Below are 21,338 nucleotides of genomic sequence, written 5' to 3' on the forward strand. Positions count from 1 at the left end.
TTTAATCATTTTAAGTGTACAATGACAATTAAGTGACAGTGCATTTACAGTGTTATGTAACCATTGCCATTATCTAGTTCCAGAACATTTCCATCACCCCATTCCCATTAAGCAGTCATTCCCTGGCCTCCCTGCCCCCAGTCTCTGGCCACCACTAATCTGCTCTTTGTCTCCATGAATTTGCCTTTTCTGGGTATTTCATATAAATGGAATCGTACGTAAACTTTTTGTGCCTGGTTTATTTCACTTAGCATAATGTTTTCAAGGTTTATTCATATTGTAACATGTATCAATACTTCATTTCGTCTTATAGCCAAATAGTATTCCACAGTATTAAAGATAGCATATTTTATCTACTCATCAGTTGATGGCCAGTCAAGCTGTTTCCACTCTTTGGCTATTGTGAATAATGCTGCTATACACAGCATTATTAGGGGCACCTGGGTAGCTCAGTCGGTTAGGCATCCAACTTTGGCTCAGATCATGATCTCATAGTTTATGAGTTCGAGACCCACATTGGGCTCACTGCTGTCAGCACAGAGCCTGCTTCAGATCCTCTGTCCCCCTCTCTCTCTGCCCCTCCCCCATTGGTTCTCTCTCTCTCAAAATAAATAAACTTAAAAAATAAATGAACAGTGTTATTTATGGCAGTGCCATGGTGTTTTCACACGGACGTATGCTGTTGTTTCTCCTGGATGTGTAACTTAGAGTGGTATTGTCAAGTCAAATGGCAACTGTGTGTTTACATTTTTGAGAATTTGCCAGACTGTTTTTCCAGAGTGGCCACACCATTTCACATCCCACCTCCCCCCCCAACCCCGCCCCAGCAATGTATGAAGTTCCAATTTCTCCACATCCTCGCCAGCACTTGTTAAATGTCTTTTTTATTCTAATCATCCTACTGAGTGTGGAGTGGGTATAGGTCATTGTGGTTTTCATTTCCATTTCCCTGATGGTTAATGATATTGAACGTCTTATTGGCTATTTGTATATCTTGTTTGGAAAAATGTCTATTCAGAGCATTGCCTGTTTTTCAGTTGGGTTATTTCTTTTCATTAAGTTGTAAGTTGTAATCCTTTTTGTATCCAAGGTAAGTCCCTTATCAGATATATGATTTGCAAATGTTTTCTCCCATTCTGTGGATTGGCTTTTCACTATCTTGATGGTGTCTTTTGAAGCACAAAAGTTGTCAGAAGTTTGGGGGTGATGTCCAGTTTATCTGCTTTTTCTTTTAAGTTTATTTATTTTGAGGGAGAGCGCGCACGCACAGTGGGGAGAGGCAGAGAGGAGAGGCAGAATCTTAAGCAGACTCCACAACATCCATGCAGAGCCCCATGCAGGGCTCAAATTCATGAACTGTGAGATCATGACCTGAGCCAAGATTAAGAGTCAGATGCTTAACCGACTGTGCCACCTAAGCACCCCTTTTTCTTTGTTGCTTACACGTTTAGTGTCACATGTAAGAAACCACTGCCTAATCTAAGGTCATGAAAGTTTATGCCTGTGTCGTCTTCTAAGCGGTTTATATTTCTAACTCTTATATTCATGGTGTGAGGTGGGGGTCCAACTTCCTTTTTTTGCACGTGGATACCCTGTTTTCCCAGCACCATTTGCTGAAAAGACCATTCGTTTCTCCTTTGAATTGTCTTTGGCACCTGCTTGAAAAAAAATCAATTGATTTTAAATGTGAGGATTTTTTTCTGGGCTCTGAAATTTATTCTATTGATCTATTCTTGAAGTCTCATGAATTTAAAGAGGATATTTACAAAAGTATGTATTTGTAACCCATTGTTTTATAACTCTGTTCATGGTTGCCTATGGTTGTTTTGTTCCAATAGTTTCTCCCTTTTCTTCTGCAATTTTATCTCATTTTGTATGTAATGCCATCTGGGAAGGGAATGCCTGGTGGTCAAGTGTAATGCTAATGGGATGGTGCAGTTCCTATTTTTCAAAAACTGCTTTGAAAACAAGTGGGGCAGCTGGCTGACTCAGTTGGTGGACTGTGTGACTCCTGATTTGGGGCTTGTGAGTTCAAGCCCCACATTGGGCATAGAGATTACTTAAAAAAAATAAAAAAGAAAACAGGAAGTATCTTCAGTTGGTAGTGACAGCATAAGATGATTAAAATATGGAAGCTTATAGTTCCGAGATTTTCTTACCTTATGTAAATATGAGATGCAGAACCATGAAAGTATGCTAATTAATAGTAATAACTTTTTCTTTGAGAAAGTAGACATTTTAGATCCATCAAAAACTTCTGATTTTTCATAGAGTTCCTGAGTTGGAGTTAGAAGAGGAAACTCAAGTTCAAGAGATGACCCTTGATGAGTGGAAAAATCTTCAAGAACAGACAAGACCAAAGCCTGAGTTTAACATCCGGAAACCTGAGTCCACTGTCCCTTCCAAAGCAGTGGTGATACACAAGTCCAAATATAGAGATGATGTAAGTATGACATTTTCTTGTCTAGAGGTAATCTTCATTCTTACCTTACTGGAAACCAGATGGACCCTTTCCACTTCTAGTGTGAAAATGGGACATTGGTAGTGGCATTCTAGTTTCTACCTAAGACTAATCAGATATGATGTGTGCCTAATTTTATCTGTACCTGTATTGTTCATAAAAAGAGTTGAAACTTGGCCTGTCGACACTTCATACAAAGCAGTTTCAGTGACAGTGCATTTTCCGCTCAACCCACAGCTGTGCTTTGACTGTGCAAATACTGTATGTTAATTGCATCTCGTTTTTGTCTCAAGAGAGGTACAGTGTCTCATGAATAGTGCCATTTCAAAGGATAACTACTCCGCATTTCATGATTAGGTTAGATTTTCAGCTCACGTTCTTAATAAGAGCATTTTATTGGGAGGAGTTGATCATTTGCAACCTGTCAGAGTTCTGTGCTGTGTTACTGCAGCAGTTCTGTCCCCGCCGTGTTACTGTGCCACCCGGGAGGAGCCCCTGGGACAGTGCGGCTGCCTGGCCACACCCTGCTGCCGCAGCCAGGATTGCTCACATTGTTCCTCCCTCCCGTGAGGGCCTTGCTCTTCATGCTTTGTGTTCAGCCCTTTTTTGGAGGCCTCGGCTTTGAAAAGGACTCCCAGCATATATTGATGCAGATGGTCAGTGAGTCATGTAATCGCGTTCTGTTTAAGTTACTGAACTTAAGGGTGCCTTGAATATTCTCGTTTTAAACTTTAGAATTCACATCATTCAGTCACAGCTGCTTATCTTAATACACATTTCTGTGTTGATGATGGTGGTGGACAGATATTCCCACTAGATATTATACACTGATTTTCCGTTTGAAACTGTGTAGCTTTGTGTGTGTTTCCATTGACACTTCGGTTAGTTGTGTTCTTTGAACGAATACTTTCATCAGAGGGTCATTTATAATACAGGATGCCTTACCACCTCCAGTCTCTTCCAGGCCTTACTAAGAAGTTTGGAGCCACTCCACTAGCTGTTATACACAGGCAGCATGGAGGGGAGAGCCTTCTCTTGGAAGTCTCTGTGAGGTATTTCTTCACGTCCATCAGCTAACTGGGTTGGCTCTTTTCCTATTCACTTTTGTTCTTTTCTGTTCTGGGCCATTGTAAATAAAGCTTTTCCTAAAACAAATGTGCTGTCAGGATGTGAAATGTGCAGCTGACATGTTAGGTAAAAATAGCAGCTGTTTTTCCTGCATCCACACCAGATTCATCCTCCCTGGCTCCAGAGAGAGGTCTCCTGGAATATCTGAAGCAACTGGGTTAGCTGAGTCATCCAGCTTGGTCTCCACGAAGCACATGTCTTTGGTCTCTTGTTAATGTTACGGCATTGAAGATTATAGCCAGAAATTGTTCTGAGAGCAACAAAAGCCAAATCTTAGGGTCACTGATTTACTTTGTTCTGGGCACCCTAAGAGACAAAGCAATAGAGTAAAATGCCTTGTGTTTGCAAAGTTCAGACCACCAGCAGCCTGTGAAATGAGCTGATCCCTTTCAAGAAAGCACACTCAGTATTGTCCCAGGCACCGCTGCCCTTCCTCTGGCACGGCCTCCCCCTACTCCTGCAGGGCCTCCCCCTACTTCTGCATGGCCTCCCCTGACTCCTGCATGGCCACCCCCACTCCAGCACAGCCTCCCCCTGCTCCACGACCATCCCCACTCCTGCACAGCCGCCCTTGTTCTGGCACAGCCTCCCCCTACTCCTGTGCAGCCTCCCCCTACTCCGTCACGTCCTCCCCCACTCCAGCACACAGAGCCCGCTGTTTTCTGAAGCAGGTGGTAGGCTATTACTTCGCCTCTTACTGGTTTTTTGTGTCTGTCTTTTTACCAGAGTGTCAATGCTCCTGAATTGTTCTTTCCTTCACCTTTTTAGTTTCAACAGTACATCCAGCTAAGGCCTCTGCTTTATTTTAATGCAGCTTTGAAGGGAACATAAATGTTAAACACAGAACCTGTAATGAACAGATGGCCTAAAGGGGTTGATAAGTTCAGGGAGACTTGATTCCATTTTCTGGACAAGTTGTAGTAGGAATGTTTAGCATTATAGAGTTTGGAGATTCTCATCCCAGATCATTGGCATATTTTGTATAGATTTATGTTTTACTCAAAAGTGAGGGTTTTTTTTTTTATCCATTATTAGGAATTGAAGCCAAATCAAATTTGGAACAAAGTTTATTTAATATAGTTTTCTTTTAACAAGAAACAGAACTTATTTGACCTCATATATAATAAAATGTAATTTCTCAAAGTATTTTGGCCAAAAATAGTTCTTAAAAAGCAGCTTGAATTCTTTCTGCAGCAATCATCAGATAACCATACTCTGTTGTTTTACTATTTTCCTAGATTTTGAGTCAGAATTGTTTATTGTAAATCATGCAGTTTTTAACATATGGTATTTGTACAGCCAGCACCCACAATGAAAGGAGTTTTTCCATCAAGTTCTATTCTAAGGAGGTGATATTTCCTTATTTATCAAAGTAGCATTTGTGAACAAATAAAAGGCAGAAATTAAATTTTTTTAATCTCAGCAAAATACATTTAGATATAAAAGATATATGTTGATTGCTGGTAGGCATGTCAAATCTTACATCTTAACCTGCCAAACTGCTAAAAACTCGGGTGTCACTTGAGTTGATAGTAATTTGAGAGATGTTTGGATTAAGATGGTGAGTATGAGAACATGTGGCTGGGAAATGTGCAGAACCCCTGTGCTGGAACCAGAGCAGCGGGGTCACCACCTTTGCCTTGCCCTGCAGCCCAGTGCCGACAGCACATCAGGGAGGGCCACTGTCCGCTGTGATGCCATATTGGCTCCCTGGCGGCATAGCGCTTCGACGCTGAGCAAGTGTCCATGGAGACGGGTGTGTTGCGTGTGTGTGTGTGTGTGTGTGTGTGTGTGTGTGTGTGTGTGATATGCTGTAACTGTGTTTCAGATGGTAAAGGATGACTATGAAGATGATGCCCACGTTTTCCGGAAAGCAGCCAATGACATCACATCCCAGCTGGAGATTAATTTCGGTAACCTCCCTCGTCCTGGGCGTGGAGCCAGAGGTGGCACACGGGGAGGCCGGGGAAGGATCAGAAGGGTGGAGAACTACGGACCCAGAGCAGAAGTGGTGGTGAGTGTGTGTACTCTGTGACCTGGACGGTTTTCTAAAGGAGGTGAGAGGATGAGGGGGCCCCAGGCTGTGCCACTGGGAGGCCTGTCAGGGTCTGCTGTCCATTCCTGTATCTAGTGTGGGTCTGGCATCCAGGTGTTCAGAACAGTGAGGTCAGCAGCATGGACACAGTTGGATACAGACCATTCAGTGGCTGTGGCCTCCATGGTCACCGGGCACATCCACTGCTGTAAATGCACTCTCAGAACCAGAGAAAACTCACTCATCTGCATCAGACAAGTCCCCAGGCTTGGGATCCTATCAGATCACCTGACAGTTCCTAACTGTGATCCAATCATATGCCCTGTGCCCTTATGTACTTTCAGGGTAGACAGAACCCTTCCCTTCAGGGCCTCCTTGTGACCTCCCCAAGCTCACCTTGTCACCTCAAACCATTCTTCCCTGCTCCTCAGCCAACACTGCTCTACCTCTAGTTCTTCACACAAGCATGTTCCTGACCCCACGGAGCATTTGCACCTGGTGGTCCTTCTGCCCATTTGCCTGCTCACCTAGAATAGATCTTCTGACCTTGCTTCCTCAGAGAAGTCTTCTTTGGTCACATTTCCTTCCAGACCAGGTCAGAGTCCTTGAGCAAAGAATTTTTTCTTTGAAGCATTGTCTTCATTTGTAACTGTATTCTCACTGGTGTGATTGTTGATCAGTGTCTGTTGTCTGTACAGTGGATGGACACAAACCATGTCTGCTTTTGCTCATTATTGGTTTCCCCAGTGCCCAGCACAATTTAAGTGTATAGTAGGCACTTTGTAAATGTTTTATAGACAAATATATGCATACTGTTCTCTTCTAGCTCAGACCTGCCCTCAGGCCCCCACCTCTTCACCGTCAGGTTACACTGTTTGAGGATCCATATTCCCTTTGCTCATTCACTGAGGCTTATCTCTGGAAGAACCTTTTCTTCTAGAAAACCTTACCTAATGGTGATGTGCGCTCCACCTCCAAATAGCAGTGAGTGCCCCTCCTGTGGGCCATTCATAGGCCATCTGTTGCTGAAGTTACCAGGCTGTGACTTCCTCGGGGCATCTCCCCTGACCCCAGGGAACCCCAGGTCAGGCAGGAACTGCTTCTAATCAACCTTGTATCTCCATGTAGTAAATATTCTAAATCATGTTTATTGGATGGTGGAGGTGCCAGATACAAAAAGGGTCACTCGGTAAGGGTTTGTGGGAGGAAGGGAGGGAGGCAGGAACTGGTGGCCATTTTGCAGAGGGGACAAGAGCGAGTCTGAGAAGGGACCCTTCCGCACCCCCCCTCTCTGTGTCTCTTCCCACTGGGAGCCTGCCTCTCCCTACAGTGTTTAGGCCACACCCACTGTCAGCACCTGCCTGGTTGAGAGCAGGCATGTGTCTCTCAGAGGGCTCTGCCCAAGTGGCAATGGGTAAAGTGAATGTTGGTTTAAAAACTTTTCTTTTCTTCTTTAGACACAAGACGTTGCTCCCAACCCGGATGACCCTGAGGACTTTCCTGCTCTGGCCTGAGAGAGCCCTATTTCCCTAGCAAGCTACAACAGCATTGGCATACCTATGAAGAGACTTTTCTTGGTGTGGGGAAGAGAGTCAGACTCTAAGAACAATAGATGTTGCTTTTTCCCGTTTAGTGTGAATTCATTGCACTTTTTTGGCCTGGGGGCTGTGGGGTAGGGATTTCTCTAGACACAAGGCAGCAGTTCCAGTTGTGGGGTGGGGGGGTGGGGGTTAGTCTGGCACTTTCCCAAGAAGGTGGAGAATGGTGATTATTTTTTTATTTAAATAATTCCAAATGAAGTTCAGAAATAATGTTTAAAATGTGTACATAGAGATTGTATTGAATCCTCCACAAAAACCTGGAGAGTAAAGATGTAAAATAGAATCTACAGAGACTACTTCATAAGGTGTATAGATTGGGAAGGCTGTGTGCTTTAGCATTAGAGCAAATACATGTAACACCGACCATTAATTGAAAGCAGTCACAGCCTAGTTTCCAGAGACTGACAAAGTAAAATACACCTGTACTTACTGTTTACTTGTGTTACAGTCTCCTGGAAGTTTTTGAGTTTTGGTTTTCATTTAACCGATAATTTTAAATAGCTGGTGGGCAGCCATTGGCTACCACTCTGTGACAGAGAATTAGGAAAAGTATTGTTTTTGGTTTTTTTTTTTAATGGTGATTTAAACTACCTCGTGGTTTCTGTGTGTATGTACACACGCATACACGCACGCTTAGTATAAATGTGCATATTTAGTGTTTGGGTGGTTTTCAGGATGAGTATTAAGCATATGATTTTTAAAATCGTTATTTAACCCATTGATCAAGAGAAAGGGGGTCCAGGCAAAATAGTGTTACACCTTACCATCATATCCTTTTCTCCCCTAGAAACTAATATCTGAAATCAGTGCCCATGTACAGATGCCCTCTGTCCTTGCCTGGCAAGACTTGTAAATAGTATTTATTGAACACCGTGTGCAGTTTTTCTCACCCAGCCCATACACCAGTTCGAGTTCCTATTTCTTGCCTTTGAACGTTTGGGGTTGGGGGCTACCTCAGAGTTTCAGTAACTCACCGAGTCCTGCCATGCCCAGCAGAGTGAGTCCTGCCAGAGCCTGAATTTGGCCGAGCACCCGGGGCAGGGACTGGGGCGGAGGCAGCTGTAAGCTGCGGGCAGCTGGGGGTGATGCTCTCTCCAATTGACTGCAGAAACTGAAAATAACCTTTGCCTGTTGTCACAGTTAATATGCTTCTGTTGGAATCTGAACTTGGTCCCAGGATCTGTGCTTTCCCCCGCTTTGCTATACTGTTTAAGATGGCTCTGAACTTGAACCCAAGTGTAAATAAAGGTTGGTATTCCCTCCTAACTGTGTACAGAAAGATGAATCCTTTTGGTCACTCCCAGGTCAAGAGAAAAGAATGTGGAAAAAAGCCCAGTAGAAGGAATCGGCTGACCTCCCTGCCATATGACAGTTAAGGACATTTGCTGTGGGTGACTGTCCACCCTTGGTCTCTTATTACTAAATTAATATCTGAATACTAAGATATATTAACTGTTTTATTTCCTCTCCCTGGAAAGGACACAGTGAGTGGGAGTGACCTGATGTAAGTCAAGTCTCAGGAGAGTGAATGTCACATTCAGCCATAATGATCAACTGGTACAGCATGAGGGTGTGTCTTTCCTCAGCAGGCTTGATGCTGTGACATGAAGTTACTCTGCCCACCTTGGCTCTGAAGATCGGCAAAACAGAGATCCCTTTCAAGAAAATTCCCTGATGTTGTAAATAGTGGCTGAAAAGCCCATAGCACTGGAATTAATACTGTATTTGCAAATACCGCATCCTTCTTAGATGTACTGAAGATTCCTGTGCCATGGAACAGTCTTGGGTCCTGTGGTTGGAAACCGTTCTGGGGAATGGGGTACAGTTTCTGAGCCTGTAGAAGGCTTTGTTTGCTCACCAGGACTATGTCTTGCCAGTTGGTGGGGTAGATAGATAATTGGGTTTGGTCCTGTGGTTGTCCACAGTGCCCCAGAGAAGACCAAGCAGAAGCAAAGAGCAGGGGAAATCCCTAACATGCCATAGGGAAAATCAAAGCAGGCAGGAGGCTTATGTTCGGATTTATACACAAGGCAAGGCCTTCCTGATCCAAGTTCCTCTTTTGAGGTGGGTGTAGTCCTGTTTCTAACAAGTAACAGTGAACAAATTGATCCCACAAAAGAAAACTAGTGTGTCAGTCCCCAAGACTCTTGGAAAGCAGACGTCAAACATGTTTGAATGCCAAGGTCAATGTGCCGGCCCCACTCTGGGGGGGACAGCAGCTGAAGATGGCGGGCGGGGGAGGGAGTAGTCCCAGGGCCTGGAGGTTGGGGGAGCCTCACAGAGAGGTGTCGCCCCTGAAGGAAGCAGGGGTTGGCACCAGTCTTGACTGGATGAAAACCTAAGCTGCTTATCTGACAAGGTCTGGGAAGAGGCAGACTCCCTACAGAGGCTACCCCCAGGGAAGCGCCTCAGGAAGGTTAAAATCATGCATTGGTTGTTTTTAACATCTGGCCAGGCTACTTGAGAAGCTGTACATCTTTAGCCTAATGTTGCTGATAAGCATTTGATGTCTTCATTCCCATGCAAGGCAAGGCCCTCAGAGCCCAAGAGGCCGCAAGGGGGACCCGCACTTCTAGTGCTGGTCACTAGTTCATGGCTTTTCCTCTCGGTTGGCTAGGTCCTCCGGGCCACCCCAGTGCAGGCACTATTTTCTTTTGAGACAGTACCATGTGGTGCTGGTTAAGTCCTATGGAGCTACTGGACCTGGGTCTCAAGCTGGGAAAGGTCAGCTATTCTTCTGAGCTATTCAGGAGCCACGCTGCTGACAGCAGGTGGGGTTTTCCTCCCCTCCGCATGGCATCATGCAGCCAGATGAGCATAGTTTCACTGTGAGAGAAGACCTGCCCATTTCCTTTCACTGCTGCTGTGTCTCAGCCTCCACAAGGGTCACGGTTCGTGCAGCCACTCGGGATCTGCCCTCCTCTCCAGATCCTCCGACACTGGCCTGAGGTCAGTGCCCTCGACATGCCCCATGCGTCTGAGGCTTTGCCTAGCTTTGTCCCAAAGAGGTCTGTATTTATGTGGTGAAGAAAATGAGGAAGGGAAAAAGGTATTTTAAAAACATCTTTATTGTAGGGGCACCCAACTGGCTCAGTCGGTAAAGTATGCGAATATTGATCTCGGGGTTGTGAATTCGATGACCATGTTCAGTGTAGGATTACTTGAAAATAAAGTCTTAGAAAAAATATATATCGTAAAACAATATGGATACAAATGCAAATTTCCTTGTAACACCACCTAAGAAACTGATTTTCCCAGAAGCCTGTCCAGTGCCCATGCCAACCATAGCCTCCCCCTCCCCTGAAAGGAACCACTGTCCTTAGTCCCAAGGGTCATCCCTAACATTAAGGCTTTGCCCTTCATTTGGATGTCTTCTACATCTGCAGGCTCGCCCTCCCACCCTTGGTGCAGAAACTAGCAGCGTGAGGAGACGAGCAGTGGTGGAGTGGCTGCTGTGTGCGGTCTTGCAACTGTCTCCTGCTTTCCAGTCAGGGAATGGGAAGGACAGTCTTCTTGGTCCTCTTAGTCCCTAGCTAGCGCCTGATGAGATAAGGCAGAAACAAGATCCAGCCCTCTAGCCCAGTGTTCCTTCCACACTCCCAAAATTACCACTTCAATTACTAGTCCCCAGGGTAAAGCTGCTAGGAGAGGGGCAAAGGCCAGAGGACAGGTTCCTCTGCAGGGGATGAACGAAGCCACAAGTACCTGCTGTGTGCTCAGGGGCAAGTAACATGGTGACCACACACAGCAGTGGCATGAGTCCCTCTTGAACAGTCTCCTGAAAACATGATGGGATTAGAAGTGTTCTTAGAGGGGCACCTAGGTGGCTCAGTCGGTTAAGCCTTGGACTTCGGCTTAGGTCATGATCTCACAGTTTGTGGGTTCGAGCCCCGCGTCGGACTCTGTGCTGACCGCTCTGAGCCTGAAGCCTGCTTCGGATTCTCTTTCTCTCTCTGCCCCTCCCCCGCTCACTCTCTCAAAATAAACATAAAAAATGTTCTTAGCTTTATTAGATCTCCTGCACAGGTGGAGATGGCATGACTTGAGAGGCCACGAGATTAGGTTCAAGGTCACCAGTGAGGCACTCGTGGAAATGAACAGAAGTTTGGCTCTCCCGGGAGCTTCATGGAGCCTACAGGGTCCAGCGGCTGCTTGTGCCTCTCCTAGGCCCAAGCTGCTCCCTGCCCATCTCCCGAATGCTCTGGAAAGCCTTTTCCTCAGCCACAACGCTGCTTGTGACTCAAGGTGATGGAATTTCCCCAACCAAACCACAATGCCTTCTAAGCATTGTTACTTTGCAGAAATGTGGCCTGATTTCAGAGCACAGAGTCATCTGTAAGTGGGAATGCCTGTCAGGTGAGAATGGAGTGGTGTCAAGGCGCACATCAGTCTCCAGGGCTCAATGAGGTTAGAACTTTCCTTGAGAACAGCCACCCCACCAGGGGCACTGAGAACACCTCCACCTCATGGGTGCACTGCTCAACCCAGGGGAGCTCACCCACATGGATACACCCGCACGGCCATGTTAGTGGCCCTGGCTTGCATTCCACCTGTCTACATACTGGGAGCATCCGAGCAACAGGGAGGAAAACTACTCAACTATCAAAGTAAGTCCTACATTCTCAGCCATGCAAAATGACCACCACCTGCGTGTTTGGCGGTGAGGGAAAGTGAGGGGAGAGCAAGCACGGTGGCTGGAAGAGTTTTCAGTACGAGGGAAAAAGCAAGGTGGGTAGAAAGGAAGCAAGAGAAATGTGGAGGCTGCATAGCCTAACACGAGAAGTGGGGATCCCTACCCTGACTGCATCCCACAGGTTCCTACCTGTGACCAGAGCAGAAAGACAGCCCTCAGGGATTTTAACCAAGGATCTGTAGATGCCCAGAGCAGGGCCTTGGAATGAATGGTGAACGGGCTCTGAAGCGGGACACCTGAGGGGGCGCCCTTCGCACTGCATCTGTATGAGCAGCGCCCCTGGAGTTGAATGCTGCACAGCCAGGAAGGCCACAGGGGGCCTGCCCATGAACTCTTCAAGAGTTTTGCATTAACTTTTCTGGGGACACAGACCAGCTTCCACCAAGTCAGTCACAGGGGCCCCTAATGTAAGAAAGCAAGGAACGCTACTTACTGGGAATCTGCCACCAGAGAGGAGCCATCCCAGTCACTCCTCCTGGCCACCTACTGGTAGGCCCAGCTCTAGCCTCAGGCTGAACCCTCAATACCCAGTGGATAGAAGACACACTTGCTGAGGCTGAGGCACACGCTTGAGGAAACAGGCTTAAATTTCACCTGGAGAGACTTTCTGTTGGTGAGCATTGTGCTGTCCAGGAGAGATCTTCTTGGGAGGCCTAGTCTTTGCGGATCCCAAGCCAGATTAAAAGCCGGTCTAGAAAGGTTACAGCTCGAGACGGCCAACTATCACTGCAAAAGGGAGAAGACAGAACGAGTTGTATTTATGACACCAGAACCTGTCTTAGGGAGTCACTGGGTGTGACAAGGACTAGTTTAATATGGCAGCTAGAGAAAAGACTCCACGATGCACACTGTAAACTCCTTAGTTAACTGCAAGGCAAATCTGGGGTTGGCCACAGCAGAATCACCCTGAACATGAGTGGTCCAGGGTGCTGGAATCAGGCCCCTGCTCTGTCCACTCCTGTTTAAGAACCTGTCAGCCACTGGCCTGCTAAAGAGCTCCCATGTGTCATCTAGCTCTGTCACAACAGACCCCTCACTCTCAAGGATGGAGACCTCTCCGTGGCTGCCACATGGCAGGAGATATGCTAGGCTCAGGCAGGAAGGCAGTTCGCTCACTGTCTCAGAGCCCCCGGCCCCAGTCTCACAAATACTCATGAACCCCATTCCTGAGGGCCAAGCCCCCTCTGCTGCCCCCTTCATGAATGAAACCTTTCCTCCAGCCCCTTCTTTTGCCCTCTGGGGTTTGCGCCAGAGCAAAACAGGGCAGGGGGACAATATTCACTTCAGCAAGGTCCTAAGAGCAACTGTTTCTGTTTCCATGACATTGCCCAATGAAGCTGTATTTGAAGCTGATCAGCAGTTCCCAACGGGGGGGCAGCACTGCCTCCTGAAGGGGGCTGACAATGTGCGGGGGTGTCTGGATTATCCAATGGCTGAGAATATGACTGGTATTTAGTGGGTGGGGATGCCAGACTGGCTACATTGTCTGGAGAGTCCCACGCAAGGAAGAACTGTCCCGCCTGAAAAGTCATCTTGTTTTACATGAAGAAACACACCCATGATGAGAAACACACCCATTGTCTTTCTCCAAGTAAAACAATGCACAAACCATACCACCTCCTCTACTCTTTCTTTTCCCACCCAAAGCCTCTCCCTGTTTAGAAACGTGACATTTGGTAGTATAAGAATTCGAGGGACCAAGGCCAGTCCCTGGGGGTGGCCAGCCCCCGTGGCCTCTGGTCATGCTGGGTGAGAAGCCTCCTTACCTGGGAATTTCAGTGTGGATGGAGCACCTGTCATCCAGAAACATGTCAAAGCCATGCAGACTTGCTAGCAAAGAGACGAGACACAGAGGCAAGGCCAGGCAGTGTGGGAGGATCTCCGTTCCTATACGGGCTGGGCCAGCACCCCCAGTGAAGAAGCCAGAATGTCTGGAGATGCACTTGGATGGGTTTTGCCCAGAGTCCATTTTGTTCTCCCAAAAAACTGAGAAAAACAGACTGTGATAGGTACATACTATGCCAACTACTTAGAAGACAAAAGGCCCCAAATCTAAATAATGGGGCAGCTAAGAAGACCAGATACGGCAGCGGGTAATGGTGACCCATGACCTAATAGCACTAAGGCCAGTGTCCTACTATTAATTAGCCATCTCAGCCATGCCCGACAGCTGATGCTAAGGGGACTGTCCACTGTCACAGACCTTTTCAGAGCATTAAGGCAGTATTTTTTTTTTATTAAACACAACATATGTATGACTCTTCGTATGTGTCAAGCACTTGTTCTAATGAACAAATATTAACCAAGTTAATAATTAATCCTCATCTGTCACCCTGGCTAACAAGCAGCAAAGGTTTGCACGCAGCCTAGGTCCAGAATCCATGCTCTGAACAATTATAATAAGCTGCTTTTTGACACAGCATATATCAACAAAAGCTTTAAATTTTTGCACATCCTTGACCCAGGAGACATGCCTTTTGTAAGAATTTCTCCTAAGGAGATAACCAGCACCAACCAGGAAGAATCCACACAGGAGAACGTTTATGCAATCTGTACTAGTGAAAGGCCAGAAACTACCCACGGGGGCAAGCATGAGGAGAGACCATGCCGAAGTCTTGGCACCCTAGAGAAGGTATTACGTTCATGGAGAATTCTTGCCACCATCCTGCCTTCCCAAGCACAAGTGTGCTCAGACACATGGGAGGAAATGGGAGCAGTGGATGGATGGGACGCCTCCGCTGGCCTAGGGCCCAGGCTAAGGCACACTCACCTCCCTTGATCTTTTAATTCCAAGGCTACGCATTTATCAGTCCGATTTTACAGATGAACAAAGTAAGGGGCAGGAGGCAGGAAAAGGATGCCTGAGACCACAGCATGAGCGGCAGAGCTCATTTCAGAGCACACACTGGCTGCTCTTTCCACATTGACTTGCTAACTCCATATACTCTGGGGCCTCATGAAGGGGCCTTTCTACTTAACTCTACCCCCACCCTAGGTCATTTACCTAATTATGTACAGAAAATTACCTTAAATGTAGGAAAAAATTAATTTATTGAAAGCTATGTACCAGCATGTTTTAAATGCTTTGCATGGATTATCTCATTTAATTATCCCACTAACTGTTAAGATAGGAATCCCTTTCCTTCCCATTTTACTTAAGAAACAGAAGCAGAGGGGTTTAGCAAATTGTGTGTGTGGTAGGTGGCACCAAATGGCATTGTCGACAACAGAGAGGGAGCATCTACAGGGCCAGGGTCTCCATGGCTCATCACCCACACTGCGCAGCCCTGCAAGACGGAACTTGGGGTTTCATTCTGAGTCTTCCAAGTGTTAGGCCCTTGCCACGCCTGCCCCCTTCACAGCACTTACATACTTTGGGCAGCTTCGCAGATGCCAATCAACTGAACTTCACTGCTCGGCAGGAGGGTGCACGACCTGGAGGGGCAGGTAGCTGCTGCAGCTTTCAACAACAGGGGACGGAGCTTGCGAATCACACTCTGGGGGTAGCAGTGCCTGCTAGAAGTCTGGATGGGGCGTGGGTGTGGGGGTCCCTGTGGTTTGTACTTTGAAAACCTGTATCCGAGCACGAGTGAGCTGAGTTCCTTTGGGAATGGGCCAGCATTCCTAACAGAGCAAGCTCCTACATCCCAGACACATCCTCTGAGTGGTCGTGTGGGCATTAGGTCTTCAGAATCCAGGCCAGCACGAGACAGTCAGAGGGGAGGCAGGCAGATGGCACCATGATGGCATCCAGAGTTGGACATCAGAATGTAGGTGCCTGAGCAATGGTCCTGCCCCTCGCTGAGCTCTTTACTCCTGACCTTGGCAGGTAATGTAAGGGCCTGATTTATGTGTCTTATCCTCAGTAATTTCCACAAAGTCAAACCTTGGCATAATTTGAGCTGGTGTTGGGTGTGTACAGAATGACTTCATAACAGGAGCCCTCACGCACCATCTTATCTTGGGGAAGGTGTTATGGACTGAACTGTATACCCCCACCCCCAAATTTTTAAGCTGAAGCCCTAATGCCTAATACCTCAGAATGTGACTATATTTGGAGACAGGGCCTTTTAAGAAGTAATTAAAATGAGACCATGAGGATGGACCCTACTCCAATCTGACTGGCATCATAAGGAAAAGACACCAGGGATTATAGTGCACAGAGAAAAGCCCAAGGCCAGCGGCATCAGAAGAAATAAACTCTGCCAACACTTTGATCTTCGGTCTCCAGCCTCAGCACTGGGAGGAAATAAATTTCTGTTGTTTCAGCCCCCAGGGTAGTAAACTAATACAGTGGTTACATCCACTTCATATTCTGACCATTGCCTACTACGATTCAGAATGGTAAGTGAATACAGTAAACTGGAAGGCTGTTTGGTTAACACTTTTAATTATATGATTATAATTATACAATTTTCACTATTCAGTATTTCGTATAAAACCAGTTACAATACACAAGATTTTCAAACTCGACAATACGTATCAAACTACATAGATATGCAAAGTTTACACGCCATTATGAAGCTTTATCTTAAAAATACCTTCAGGAAAATAAACATTCATTCAACCAGTTCTCTTGGCTTTATAAAATATGATTAGAAATATACATTTTAATAAAAAATCAAGACAATGACTGACCAAATACTGATTAATCAGTTACATTTTAAAACTTTTTAATAATCTGTACATGAGTGCAGGTTAGATAAAAGTCTGCAAATTATTAATATAAAACTGCAGTACTATAATCAGATGAACATACCTGCTGACAGTTATTCTACTGGGCAGTTAAGGAGGTAATTTCTTACACAGTATAGATGAATTGTCCAGTCTTTTAAATAGATCTGTAGTATTTCCACTTAGGAACATGAGGAATACTCAGATTTAGGAGAAATGGAAGAGCAGCAGCTAGCCTTACCAGGACAGTTTTAGCGGGAGATAGCTATTAAAGAATCAAAATATGCTTTTAAAGTTGTTTTTCATGAGCACTGCTTTCCAAGATGCAATTACTTTAAAAAATGTATGAAGAGGAACAGTTAAGCTACTTTTAGAACAAACATCAAAAGAGCGCATTGCTCATTTGTCATGAATGGTGGTGATTCAAGCAAAGGGAAGCTTCCAGAAGCTCTTGGCACAACACCACCCAGAAGGCCTGACGGTCCGCAGGGCACACAGAACTGGCCATTGGGCTCCAAGGGCAAACATATTCGCCTCACAAGCACTCTTGGGAACTCCTCTAAAAATTGTCTGGGCCCAAGAAAAGAGGTAGGAATGAATGACCCCTGTGAGAGGGCAGGAGGGCAGAGAAGAAAGCAGGTGGGTGACAGGCAAACAGGGCCAGGCCGAGAGCAGAAAGATGCTGGAGACTAGCAGAGCAGCATGCCGCCCAGACGCGGCTATGTGGACAAGGCAGGCTACGTGTTTCAGTGAGGCACTGCTCAGGACTAACCCCTCTTCACAGACAGCTCAGAGAGATTTCTAGTTTTTCTTTAGCATTACAAAAGAGAAGTCTGTCTATACTTCTAGGTACCCAGTTTTGCAGACACCCTTCCTTTGGACTGTCTTGGACTTTGGACATGAGTCCCCAAAAAGCTTCAAGGACACCTAAAAATATGCATTTCTAATGCTAATTTCAAAGAAACGGTCTTGGTGTACTTTCAAAGCTATTTAAGGCTCTTAAGTTTAAAGGAATCTCTCCCTATTTCATATTCCATAGCAACAGGGTCTTTCTATGACAAGGACTTGAAGTTAGAATCTCAGGAGATTCTGGGTGTGTTGAAGTTTCCATTGGGGGAAAAAAAAAGTCCACTCTTATTCATAGCAGAAAGAACTTTCCATCAGACCCAGAGACTTCCTGGATTCTAGAAATGCCCTCCAGTACATTTAATAATAGTGTGCTATGAAATCCACCGGAAGCACTACCCCAAGTCCTTGCTGTGTTCCAAGGACTGCTCCTTTATCAAATCAGTTTCCTGGGACTCACTTTAGTGAGCCTGTTAAATAACAAGATTTTTTAGAAAGAGCCACAGTGATAGCAATTCTAGCTGGAAACTTGAGCAGCTGACACAAAAAGGCAATTTGTAAAATAAAAAGTACTGTGGTTAACACTGAAGCCCAGATTTTTACACTCTTGGCCAAGACATCAAATGGCTTATTCCATGGGAGGGAGACGGCACATTTAACTTGTTCTGATGTAATAAACAGCCAAACCAGGAAAAGTTCTGATGGAAGTTTGATTTTCATAACTACCTGGATTATTTATGCAGGAAATGGCCTTCAAAGATGTCAAGGGAAGAAGAATTGCCCTGAGAATTCAATGTTTTATGCAAGGGCATAGTCTGAATATTATTGTCTCCTAGCACGAGACAGCTAATGGAATGTTTCTCCTCCCACCCAGAGCTTAGTGAAGAGAGGTCTTCCCATCAGGTAAGTGGGTCTTTGTGTCTATTCACTTCCAGGGATAGAAAACCACTTTTTTTTTCTGAGATCTAGTCCCCAGCGTTTAAAAGTTGGCATGACACACCCCCATACCACCTGACAGGGAAGAGCCGCCTGTTTGACCAAGATGATGGCACCATCTCCCCTCGAAGCCAGTCAATCTTACAATTTACTCCAAGAGAGTAAATATCGAAATGGAGCAACGGCCTTCCAGTAACTTTTTGCATTAACAGAGTAAAATCTGTTTATTTCAATCGCTTCTTACTCCTCATAGTTTTGTTAAAAAGGTAGCTTTTTAACAAAAGGAATTGCTTACTCGCCTGATTCATTCATCTTGTAAGGTGAAGGCATTTGCCTTCTGTTGCCTTTCCATATTGTATCTCCTGCTCTCCATTCTAGGATAGGCAAAAATTGGTTAACAATAACTAAAACCATTCACTTCTTATTATGGAGGTAACCAAGGTGACTGCAAAATATTCTTTTATTTTGGGCCCCCGTTTTTTGTTTTAGCAGCAAATAAATAGTTTTTGTGATTGCTTTATATCACAGACTCTGCTGTGTTTCTGGAGGGTGGAGGGGCGAAGGCACACTGAAAAGAGTTAGTTGTATTCCCCAACCAAAGGCAACAGTGAGTCTCTTATTTACAAACAACTGAAATCCAGATGCTAGTAACTGTCACTGAAATCAAAGGGTGTGTGAATGGCCTTAGGCTGATCACATAAAAAAAGAAACCCACAATGTTACAGAGAAAAACCTGAATAAAGCAGTACTTTTTTTTTTTAGCCATCGTTATTTGGGATGGCTGTTTCCAAGGGAAAACACCAACAGTGTTTTTTTTTAATCATGCGTGGAAGGAAACAGGATTTTAATTTGTATGACTGGGCAACCAAATCGTGGGCAGCCCTGGCATGCTCCAGTCCCTCAATGACATAAAAAGGAATGACTTACAACAATCTTCCGACTCTGAAGGCAGCGTCCCCTCCTGAGTCTTCTAAAGCTACCACTCATGTTCTCTTGCAAATTCGGCTGCCAAAGTACCACTTTGTATCACAACATCCAACAGTCCTCAAACACGGTTTTCACAGATTCTTGTTAATAAAGCACTCTTTGGTGGAAGACAAGCAGCTTGGGTACTTAACAGAGTTACCATTACAACAATATTACAAGTATTAAAGTGAAGATGTTTAAACCAAATAGTATCAAATTACAGAAAGTACCATTTCAGTAATGCCTGTTTTCTTTTTATAAATTTTGACACAGGGTGAACAGAAAATAAATACATAAAAAACCTCCATCAGATCCTCGCTTCTTCTGAAGGCCAGCAGCTAAAATGATTGCCATCACAGGGACACACGTGCACCACACAGACTAGTCAGCTCTCCTGACAACAGAGGGCTTTGATATTTACACCTGAGACTAAATTTACAATAGCTTTTTTTGTCGTTAAACTTGAGATGTTTCTACAAAAGGAGAGCTGGGCCTCCTTCAAGTCACTGCTTGTGCCCAAACTCATGTAGTTATTTTAAACTCCAGTGGACATTGTCTTCATTGAATAAACTTCTTAGGTGGAAAGCGGCTAAGGCTTTTGCAATTTTGTTTTGTTTCCAAATAAATTGTGCTAAGTTCTGCTGTAGGTTTCTGTTCCTAGAGTCTTCCTTCAGTTCTGGTCACAGGTTTTTACTTAACGCAAGACTGTTTTAGTCCTTGAAATGGAGGGACTACAGGGGGAGAAAAAAAAGGATTTTACCATGAAGGTTTCCAAGTGTCCCATATGTAGTTACCAAAGACAAGGAAGGCAACATAATAAAAGTAGTGACATGCTAAGAAGTATACACTTTGTATAATTCTTTAATGACAAGTATTTTGGAAAAGACAGTACAATATCAACCATAAAGTAAAGACAAATGGGAGAGAAAGGCAGAGCAGAAAAAGGTTCAGTTCTGCAAAAAATAAAAAAACAATAAAAACAAAGAAAAAAAGAAGGGCGGACAGAAGCAGCAGAGCAATGAGAGTACCATAATGCCATTAAGGGCATTTGTTGCAAAGCATTCCTTTTCCTTCTTTCCCTCTGAGGAACCAGGCTGTGGGAAAAGCGGAAAGAACGAAAAGATAAAGAAGTGTTACTTGATTATTTCCAAAGCCAGAATTCGGTCACAGAAAAAGCTCTGGCACCTCAAGCAGTTTCCAGTTCAGCAGCACGGAGGGCACCCGCTCCCAGCCAGCCTCAGACCACGCTGCAGGTGGGGCACATCTTGATGGATTCTCCTCTTACTTCCCTTCTCTCCTACCCCGGTTTATTATGTAAACTTTCAACTAACTAGCAGCTTTTAGAGAAGAACTTGAGCAAAAGGAAAGAGTCAGAGAAGCCAATTCCAATCTGGAGGTGCCCCTCACTGGATGATGAGGCCACTTTATCAAAGTAGCTCATCTGAATCGATGACTTAGTTTTTGGAGACCCCAACAGAGTACTGAGTATAAAGGTCCAGGTTAACTGGTACAGCCAAGTGGGAAAATGTCTGGAATTTCAAAGGGAAATTAGTATTTTAGATGAGCAGAGGTAACCAGCATTCTTTTTTAAAAAGATATTTCAGGATATTTAGAGACAACATCCTGGGGCTTCTAGATGAATGGATTTTCAGAGATAATGGCAATAACTGAAAATTAAAGCCCAGAGGTGGTGGAATGGGTACTCAGCTCTGAGACTGTAAACGGACAAGAAGCAGTGACAGGTGGGATAATGACAAAAGTCACAATTGAGAAAACTTGAAAAGCCAAGAAGTCCTAAATGTAGCTATTTCCAACTGAAGGGCTCGTGAAGACATGTTTTTCAGAGGCCTGAGCATTTATCTCCCCCCATGTGAATAATCAGGTGCAAAATACCCCAAAAGTCATAAATATTAGGTTGGTTTGACAGATGGAGCAGAAGGTGATGGTTCCAAATGATGCAATTTAGAATTAAACAAAATAAATAATTTGTCCATGACG

General features: G+C 45.0%; 2 protein-coding genes across 9 annotated transcripts in view; one reads left to right on the top strand and one right to left on the bottom strand.

Annotated features, from left to right (window-relative positions):
• Positions 1-7,321, top strand: part of HABP4 (hyaluronan binding protein 4) — a 40,797-nt gene extending 33,476 nt beyond the window's left edge. For both annotated transcript variants that reach the window (XM_047103144.1, XM_047103151.1), the window contains exons 6-8: positions 2,272-2,443; positions 5,418-5,603; positions 7,082-7,321. In XM_047103144.1, the coding sequence (XP_046959100.1) occupies positions 2,272-2,443; positions 5,418-5,603; positions 7,082-7,138 (415 nt within the window). In that variant the 3' untranslated portion in view covers positions 7,139-7,321. The remainder of the gene's footprint in view (positions 1-2,271; positions 2,444-5,417; positions 5,604-7,081) is intronic.
• Positions 7,322-11,158: 3,837 nt separating this feature from the next.
• The window catches only part of CDC14B (cell division cycle 14B), a 60,750-nt gene continuing 50,570 nt past the window's right edge, over positions 11,159-21,338 (bottom strand). For 4 of the 7 annotated variants that reach the window (XM_047103196.1, XM_047103188.1, XM_047103163.1 and 1 more), the window contains one exon: positions 16,292-20,071. In XM_047103196.1, coding sequence (XP_046959152.1) covers positions 20,035-20,071 — 37 coding nt within the window. In that variant the 3' untranslated portion in view covers positions 16,292-20,034. Of the gene's footprint in view, positions 12,645-13,684; positions 13,749-16,291; positions 20,072-21,338 lie in introns of those variants that run through there. The other 3 variants (XM_047103171.1, XM_047103212.1, XM_047103180.1) reach the window with 2 other exon arrangements.

The sequence above is a fragment of the Lynx rufus genome, unplaced genomic scaffold (assembly GCF_022079265.1).
Source record: "Lynx rufus isolate CCGP_SWC_20201006 ecotype Redwood Valley unplaced genomic scaffold, mLynRuf1.p SCAF_10, whole genome shotgun sequence".
NCBI lineage: Eukaryota > Metazoa > Chordata > Mammalia > Carnivora > Felidae > Lynx > Lynx rufus.